The 10380-nt window shown below is 34.0% G+C and overlaps 1 protein-coding gene and 1 pseudogene across 1 annotated transcript; both read right to left on the bottom strand.

The window, feature by feature from the left end:
* Positions 1-917: 917 nt before the first annotated feature.
* On the bottom strand, positions 918-3107 carry LOC143574106 (putative F-box protein At1g47790; annotated as a pseudogene).
* Positions 3108-6174: 3067 nt separating this feature from the next.
* LOC143574114 (uncharacterized) lies at positions 6175-10014 on the bottom strand. The gene is made up of 4 exons (XM_077058824.1): positions 9926-10014; positions 7952-8045; positions 6602-6767; positions 6175-6515 (listed from the first exon to the last, which is right to left on the bottom strand). Exons 2-4 carry the CDS (start codon positions 8043-8045, stop codon positions 6281-6283), a joined length of 495 nt encoding a protein of 164 aa, XP_076914939.1. The 5' UTR covers positions 9926-10014; the 3' UTR covers positions 6175-6280.
* Between the last annotated feature and the right edge of the window lie 366 nt (positions 10015-10380).

Below are 10380 nucleotides of genomic sequence, written 5' to 3' on the forward strand. Positions count from 1 at the left end.
TTATTATTTGAGCATTGTATAGCATAACAAGTTAGTGTGTTTGGTAATTGAGTTATAAAGGATAGAGGTGCACTAAAAACCCGGAACTGGACCCGAAATAAAAACTCGAAATCGGTTTTTTTAATATCCGGGTTTTTAATACTAGAACCCGTACCCGACCTACCCGTAGAGTACGGATAGGGTATGCATTTTGGTACTAAAACTCGAACCCGAACTAGACCCGATTTGTACCCGGTAATACCCGAAAACCCGAACCGGTTCCATACCCGGAACCGGGTTTTTCCAATACCCGAAACGGGTATTTCAAATACCCGATGTATACCCGAAAAATAACCCTAAAAATTGCAAACTTTAAAAGAAACCCAATATATACCCTAAAAATACCCGGAAAAACCAAAAAATACGGTTTTTTCAGTACCCGAAAATAAGGTATTCAAATACCCGGTTCTATACCCGACCCGAACCCGATGCATAGGGTATGGTTTTTAGAGATAATACCAGAACCCGACCCAGGTATTACCAATACCTGATTTTCCAATACCTGGTCATACCCGAACCCGGTTCCATACACGAAGCCGGGTATTTAAAAAAACCCGATTTGTGCACCTCTAATAAAGGATAATAAATGTATTTGAATGTTTTATATGGGCCTATGGGCTATGGAATAGAAATGATTACTGGACTGTTGGGAGTTGGGACTATTGATAGTGGGCTTTGGGATATAAATATGAAGGTTTAATATACTTTTTATGTAAAGTGCATTTTCAATACTTATAGCAAAACTCCTAGCTGCATGATCTTAATTCAAAATAACATTTTAAATGATTATTGATCGTAAATTCAGAATTTTAAATAATTCAAAAACATAACTTTCTAGTTGAAAATACAAGATTAAGCATCAAGAACGTCGAAACGGGCATAATATGTTAAATCGTACTCGCAATACAATTGAATCCAAATCAATGACCATTTATAGGATGTTAAACCAGAAAGTTACAGAAACATTAAAAAGATTCATTCATCAAAGGAAAATAAAACATAAAAGAATGATGCATTATTAAGAAGCTCAATTAACTAAAAAAAGAATGGATCATAACATAAAGAGCATACCCAATATGCAACCAAAACATCTTCAAGTTTTAAGCAAAAGACTTGCAATTCAATCAACTACTGAGACTTAGTAAGTTAAGGTTGAGGGCTTCCACGTCATCACGATCTGATTGATCAAGCAAAAGCAGTGTTTCCATGTAGGGATGCACAGTAAACGAATACATTATTCCATCAATCCCAAGATTATAGAAGTGTTTTGAGTCGGGCTCATAAACAAGTTGTCCATGTCCAAAGTGATTATCTTCTGGGACTATAACTATAGCTTCACCACTCTTCCTAAATCCTATTACTTTTAACGCATTTGGTGTGTTAAGATCAACGGTGAATAGCTTGGTAAACGATTCATCCTCCATCATCCATATATTGGTCTCGACACTATGATCAATAACAACAAGAGAGTCCCTTAGCTTAGACATGTACAATGAAGATCAGTACGCTAAACTATCAGGGAGTCTTACTTCTCTGAATTCTTCACTTGTCAAATCAAATGAAATGATCAAATTATGCTTTTCTTTCACGGTATTCACATCAGAAGCAACCCAATAAAGAGCCCCATCTTTAGCTACCGAACAATCACCAAAGAAAATTGATTTACGAGGAAGATTGCCTAATAGACTTTTCCAAGCCCCAGTGCTCAAAGTAAAAACCTCAACTTGTCGAGGGATGCAAGTTATGCTTTTGACATCCCTCAAACGTCCAATGCACATGATCTTGACTATCTTAGGGTCACTAGTTTCACGACAAACCCCAAAACCTATACTGGTTGCATATGTCCCACAAGTTGGTGGTTTAGGCAAAACAACACCAATTGCTTTTCTAATCGAAACATTCCAAATAACTACCATATGCGTCGGGCCAAGTGAAACACCGTACAAACAAAACAATCCGTGAGGGCAGCCAGTGGCGGATCCAGGACTTTAATTCAATGGGTTCACTGTTTTAAGGTGCTCGATTTCATAAGATTGGGCATAAAAATTTTCGGGTCGATGCGACAGTTTGGGTCAAGTAAAGTTAATCACATAATAAAAATACGATATAGTAATTAAAAGAAACGTCTTCACATGCCTTTGCCATTGGTGTAACTTTACGAGTGGGCTGATTACCTTGTATTTTTCTACAATTAAATTAAATCCCTTAAATTTCCTCTTTATTTCACAAGTCTTAAGCAGATAAAGTTTCACAAACATATATACAAATACTGCAATTGCATACACCTTTACACTTAGAACAATCCTATTTGTTTATTTAGGTCACATTTTCATCTTTTCATCCCATATCTAGATTCTAGATATATATGAAGCATATACATCTAGATATATATGAAGCATATACATCGATAAATAAATTATTAAACCATAAATTTTGTCATAAATATTAAAAAAAAAAGCATTAGCACAATTACAGTTGTGATGGAAAGTGAAAGAAAGAAACCCTAAATCTGTTTTGAATAATAAAAATATTAGAAAACACGCAACAAGAGAGAATTGAACCCGGGTACCTTCAATTACAAAGTACAGCCTTAACCACTAGAGCATTTGTCGAATTTGTCTATGGGTTCACTCTTTATTTTATATATGGGTTCACTCTAGGCTTTTTATATAAACATTCTACGAAAAATCCGAAACTCAGCGGGTTCCCATGAACCCGGTGAACCCACATTAGATCCGCCCATGAGAGCAGCCTATTATTCTCGAACTTGTAAACTTGTCAACTAGCCGTGGAATAGCCACCGAAACTTTTTGTTGAGGGAAACTATAATCATCAACAAATGAAACATAGTTATTCATGATGGGAACTGAATAACCATACCCAACAACTAGACGTTGCGCGTCTATGTGTTGGACGCCATAACGAGTAATGAACTCCGAGCTATCTATAAGAGACTTCCATGTTTTGGAGACTGATCGGAAATGAATCAACGACTTGACATGAAGCCTTTTCATGATTTCACGTTGGATTTCGAATGGTATGTTGTCTGACATTTTGATTTTGTTTTATGGAATCAGATTTAGTACTCACATAATTTTGCTTTGATATTGGATCCGTAACTCTAGAGAGAATATTTGTTTTAGACTTCTAGTTATATGAATGGTCTTATTATTTGATAAGGTTTTTTTTTTAATAAAAGTTATTAAAAGACAATTGACAAGGACATTATCGTTTCTAATAAAAAGTTACAAAATGTGGGGAGTCAATTCTTAACATGACCCGAAACCTGATCTAAAAAAATATAGGTTTTGGGTTAGCTGACACGACCCGTTTTCTTAAACTAGTCAACCTGAACCCGTCCGTTAAAAAGTGAGTTGACCTATTGACCCGTTTAAGAATTTTAGTAATGTTAATATTTTGATTTTAAAGATATAAAGTTTTAAATTTTAAAGTTAAATACTTTGAATTTTAATTATTCATATATCTTTTAACTTTTGAAAATAAAACTAAATTGTTTTTAAACTATTTTTATCTACTATTCACTACCAACATTTTTTTATTTTATTAGGTTTAATCGTCTATTCTCTGATTATTTTGATTTGTTTGTTATTATCTTGAGCAAAATATGTGAATCAAAGTTTGTTAATTGAGGATGAGAGATAAATACACAAAATCAATTAGATCTATCACAAATTATTAAAATGTTTTATATGAATAAGAGTTAATTAATTGTTTAACTTATTACCTAGCCACTAGGTATTACACATATTCGTAAATAAACGTAAAATGGGTTGACCCGAACACGACACGAATTTATATGGGTCGACACGACACGAATAAATATATGGGTTGGGTTAGGGTTGAAGAATCTCAACACGCTAGCCCGACACGATTAACACCCCTAATTGTAAATGCCAAAATTTAACGATAACAAGCACTAATTTTGTAATAATTATTATTTTTTTTCATAAATGTGGAGGTGTTGTTTCTAACATACCGCGAAAATAATCAAATCCAAAAATGCTATATCTATTTGTTTAATAAACGAGTCACGTTTAGTTTAATGATATGCGTCAGCCAACAAGCTTGTTTAGTTAAACAAGTCGACCAGTAATATGTTTAACCCATTTTTACAACCAACCAACCTATAAATCAAGTCCAAGAATCTATAATATATATAAACGAAAACATAAAAATCCTACGTGTCGCGATGTGGTCGCTCTCCCTTTTTTTGGAGTCACCGGATTTGCTTGATTTTTAAATGGAGGCTTCTCATGCATTTGACCCGAATTCATGTGTATGGGTCTTACCAAACCCAGATATTCCTTAAACGGGTTATAACATCTCATTAAATTAAAAACTAATCTCATTAAATATTTGATATAAAAATCCTAAAAAGTAGGGATATACTAAAAATTAATATCTGATTTATTTAAAAAAGATATATATTATTTATAACTAAAAAACCAATTTTATAGTAAAAAAATAAACGGGTCTTGGGTCTCATCAAACTCATATAGCTTCGGGTTATAACATCTCATTTATTTGTGAAACAATTTATCATCAAATCATATATATTACTAAATTTCATACAATAAAAAAATAAAAATTTAAAAAATAAATAAATATTAGAAACAAATAATATAAAACAATCTCCGTAAATAAACGAAACATTTAAAAGCTCTATGGTTGTTTCTTACATTTAATCAAGCCACCATATTGGTTTATTTGTAAATGAAGACTTTTCATACATTTTCCCCGAATTCACAGTATGGGTCTCACCATACCCAGATAACCTTAAATGAGTTATAACATCTCACTATTCTAAAAATAAATCTCACCAAGTATATGATATGCAAATCGTACAAAATAGGGATATACTAAATATTTATATCCAGTTTTTTTTTAAAATATATTATTTATAATAAGAAACAATTTTAGTAAAAAAAATAAACAGATCATGGGTCGCACCAAACCCATAGTTTATAAACGGGTTATAACATGTTAGTTATTTGTGAAACTATTTCATCATCAAACCTTAAGTATATTATTAACTTTTTTTATAATAAATAAAATTAAAATGCAAAAAAAAATATGAATATTAGACACGAAAAAAAAGCATAACCCCCGTAATACGGGGGATAAAAACTAGTTGATATATATTTAAAGAATTCAATTGATTATACTAAAGAAAATAATTCAAAACCTTAATAACATAAACTCTCACACATAACACCACTATGAGTTGGTTTATGAAATTTCGAAAACAATAGCATGTGTAAAACGTTGTTGCTACTCGTTTGAGACGTTTAGATAATAGAGTTAAAAATAAATTGTGTCCAGGTTATGGGATTTTAAGTTTATCAAGGTTAGCTTTTATTTTTTTTTTTTTTCACACAAATAAATAAGTTGTATTCAGACTAAACCGTCCAACCCGAAGCATACCAAGCTGCAAGCCAACACGATTAACACCCTACTTTAACTAAATAGACATATTCTTCCCTAGCTAATATAGATTTAAATTTATTATTAACACCGTTTCTTTATCAACTCACATATTCTTCTCAAACCATACTGTTAAATTTACACAACACTTATCACAAGACCATATGTAGTCAGACATTTTGGGGCGGAGTTTTGGCAGAAAAACAACCCCCCCCCCCCCCCATGGGCGTTTTAGTTGTGGCATTTTAGGTGAACTTTGTTTACAAAACGCTAGGCCAACTCGAATGTTGAGCCTTTTGTGTGAGAGGTAGAGAGAGGGAGGAGAGGCGCTTTCGGGGGCATTTATCCACTACACCTGTTTTTTCTTTTTTTTTTTTGCAAAATGTTAAAATGTTGACTAGACGCCACATGACGTAAAATGCCCAAATATGCCTAGTTTTGACTACGCATGGTCTAAGAATACAAAACCCTCGACCACTTGAAGAATATCACCTTACATACATCATCATAATACCGTTAGAATACAAGCACTTACGTATGTCTACATGATATGTTCACCACATCAGGGTAGGCTCGCCTTCCGATTTGGGAAAAAACCTCACCTGAGGGCTGAGGCCAACACACTTAAACACTCGCCCAAAGGCAAGACAGTGCAGTAAGATAAACCCATTCAATGTAAGTATCCAACTAGTAATGAGATTTCTTAAGAGTAATATGTTAATGGAAGCTTATCATGTAGTCATTATTTAGTACATACAAATCTAATAACAATTTTCACAACACTATACAACCATATCTAACACTCACTAGGCAGAACATTAAAAAAATGGTAAATCTCATCATCATCGATGACCCCGACCTCAGTCTCACAAACCGAGCAACAAACCGGACTAAATGACTCATCGCCACCGGCTGAACCGCCTTTTCTAACTCGTCTCCTTTTCAAACTTCCTTTATCCGTCACTTGCCCTTTTTTAACCTTACAATTTACCACGAAAACTGCTCGGTATTGCGTCACGTATTTTTCATGCCTGAAAACAAACCCCAAATCAGTAATCAACATTACATATTCTTAAACTTTGTGAAACTATATATACTGTTGTAAATGTTTTCGTACCTTTGACACTCGAGGCATAGGGTTGTAAAACACTCGGGACAGCTAAGCACTGCGTCTGAATATTGACCCTTTTTCTTCTTTTGAACCCATATTTGGTCTTTATCGTCAAGATTTGGGTCATAGAACTCGGGTTTGACTGAATAGTCAATGACATCGTCATCTGATACTGATGACACACCACGAATCAGTAATATAATATGTTTTACAGTGAATATTGCAATCATTTTGTTTTGCTAAATTTGAATATATGAGCTGCTTTATCGGTTAATATAACTGTTTCGAAAATATACATAGCATTACACCATGTCTGTCAAAGGCGCAAGGCGCGCTCAAGGCATAGAAAGCATAGGCAGAAAGTGCAAAAAAACGCACGCCCGAAACAAGCAAGGCACAATTATAAAAAGTATATATTATATGTAGTATGTATTAGGGGTGAGCAATAACCGAATCGTTAATCGAAACCGAACCGAAAACCGACAAAACCGAACCGATATAACCGAAAACCAAATTAACCGAAATTAACCGAACCGAACCGAAATCTTCACTTTTTAATATTTTCAAGCCTTTTCCCCCTCTATTTCATGTTTTATATGTATTAATTAGTTTAATACTATCATTTTCATGTATTTATATCTCCATTTCATATACTAATATCTCAATTTCATATATTTATACCTTCATTTCATGTGGTTATGCATTCATTTCATGTATTTAAACATTCATTTCATGTATTTTTAAGCAAAATTTTAGCCCAAGTTTGAAAATGGTTATTAACCGAAATTAACCGAACTGAACCGATAACCGATCGTTTAGGTTGGGTTATTGCTAATAACCGAACCGAACCGTGCACACCCCTAGTATGTATTTGAAACTAATATCACTTCCCAAATATAAATATACATTAATATAATTAGCACTTAAAAATCTTACCAAAACAAAAACAAATTAAAAACTGTTTAAACAGTGAAACTTAAAAGCCTAGGCGCGTTTAGTGAACCATTGACAACATAGGTATTACATTCTATCAAGCTTATGATTATAAGAAAATCTATATTACAATATATTGTCCACATCAAAATAAACCTAACAACTATCTATAATCATAAAATTTTAAAGATTTGGAACCAAGAAAGATTACGGGTCGATCAGAGTATGAAACCATCAACGACAACAATTCACAGGATAGTGGTTGCAAACGAACTAATTTTATAAAAATGACTATTTTACCACTAATAGAATAATAAAATAGGCAGACACAAATAAAGTATTACGCCTCTGTTCACATAATTCTTCAAACACAAACCATAATATTCCAACAAATATAGATGCAAACATATCGACAAAACTTACCAACTGATTCCTCGACATTTTGATCTTGATTATTTTCTTTTTCTTCAGTATCAATAGGCTCATTTATATGTGCATCTTCCTTCTGTTGCGACATCTGCAAATATACGAGTTAAATAGAACATATAGTGAAAAATAAAAAATAAAAACAAGAACTCAAATCCAAAGGGATCATTTTGGAGATAAACTAGAAGATAAAGAATATAAAAATATTAATTTAAGTGTTCAGTTTTCTACATAATGAAGAAATTAACAGATCTCAAAGATAACATGGTTGTGTGAATACATCATTATAGGCATGTGCTCACATACCGAATTCGAATTAGTTCATGTCAAAACACAAATGAAGGTGAAGATTCTAATAGAGCGTTGGGTACAGTAATGAGGAATGAGTTTGATACGTACCTGGACCCCTTCCCTAGGGGTGCAAACAAGCTGAGCTACTCGAGATCGGCTTGTGAAAAAGCTCGATCGAGCCGAGCTTAAACGAGCCCCAACCTGAGCCCGAGCCTAAAAGTAAGCTAGTTTAATAAAAAATACTAATTTATAATTGAAAAGGTATATAAAAAAATAATTATAAATATATATAAATACTAATTAAAAAATAGTAAACGATCCGAGCCCGAGCACGAGCTTGAAAAACTACTCACAAGCCGAGCTTGAGCTTTAGAAATAGTGATCAAAACGAGCTTGAGCCCGAGCCCTGTAAAAGTCAAATGAGCCGAGCTCGAGCCTAGTTGAGTAGTGGGACGCCAAAGAGTGGAGTAGCGGGAACAGTTTTCTACTTTTGTTAATCGTTCGCTAGTCGGCCGGTGACCGACTAATTTTTAGCTAATCGGCCAAATCTGTCCTAGTCGGACCAAATCGTTGGCCAAGTTCTGGCCAAACTCTGTAAATTAAGGCCAACCTGTGTAAATTTCATTTAAAAATGTGTGTGTGTGTGTGTGTATAAACAAATTTACATATAAAAATGTGTATGTAACCATGTGTATAAAAAAAACAAAAATTTACATATAAATATTCCAATCCGATTTATCCCTATTGATAGCTGGTTCACACCCCACATGCCGACTAGTGCCTAGCGAGTTCTAAACACTGGGCTATCTCCAATCAAGCCGTTTATATTAATTTTAAGCTTTCAATTTCCGGTATCTAACAAAGTTCCACTCAGTCATAACGTGCGTAGTCAATATTAAGAAAGAAAATAACGGTAGATTGTGCAGGTAAGACGACAAATGTACACTAGGTTCCAATTCGATGAAAATCAAAATTGATTTATTCTATATGAACCAATGCAAATTTCACAATGCAAACCATAAAAACTTTTGAAATCGTGATTTAAACTAGATTTAGAATATGATAAGCCTATAAGACTACGCGCAATGGGGCGAGGAAACGGGGCGACAAGGGCGAAATTATGGAGGAACACCCCCCCCACCCCCCCGGCGAAAAGGGGCGGGGCGGTGGGTTTTTATCGCCGTGAAAGAAGAAGAAAATTATATTATTATATTAATATGAGTGTGTTATATATACATATATATATATATATTATTACTATTGTAGCCCCTACACCATTACACCCCAAAAACAAATTCTCACCCTTTGCTGACCAGGCGCCACACGGCGCAAAACACTCCCCAATTTGTAGCCCTCCACTACGCATAGCCTAAGGCTTCTCATATCCCAAATCAAGTTTAAGTGACGATAACAAAGGTTACTATGGTTCACATCATGAAAATTACATTAATTCATTTACAATAAATCAAGTTTGATGATTACTGAATGGAAACCTAACTTACATTTATCGGCGTACCAGCACAACCTACGATTATTTTATTTCTTAATATCGATCACGTATGTTATGACATAGTGAAACTGTATTAGATAAACATACACACTCAAGACCAAATTGTTTGCTAATATTATATCTTTACTTTAGAACGAAATGGATTATAAGATATAATAAGAGTGGCTTACTGTTATCGGAGACAAGTAGTATTGCCGATCACCGGAAGCTGCCGTAGAACAGTGGCCGGCGTGGAAGAGAAGCTACCAGAAGATTGCCGGAGCTAGGGTTTTAACTTTTAATGTTTGTTCAATGTTTTTATTTAGTGTGATGTGCACGTGAGGTTATGTTACATTATTATGTTTTTTTTCTTTGGAAAATTTACAAAATTAGCGTTTATAAAACGTTTTTCTAGGTTTTAGGTGTCATTTGCAAGAAATTTTCAAAATATGTATTATAAACTTGTCGTGACGAGTTAACTACTAATAAACTACTCGTGTGGGGAATGTAAACCAGGTAAACTAGTCGTCGTGACAATATGACTTATGAATTACTCATGGCCGTTGATAACGAGACATGAAACTTATTTAGTCGTGACGAGCAAATGATTAGTGAACCTGCTCGTTACGGTTAGTTTAAGGGCACG

Source organism: Bidens hawaiensis, unplaced genomic scaffold, assembly GCF_021521415.1.
Source record: "Bidens hawaiensis isolate Kalapana, Puna unplaced genomic scaffold, B.hawaiensis_p1.1 tig00026850_1, whole genome shotgun sequence".
Taxonomy (NCBI): Eukaryota; Viridiplantae; Streptophyta; class Magnoliopsida; order Asterales; family Asteraceae; genus Bidens; species Bidens hawaiensis.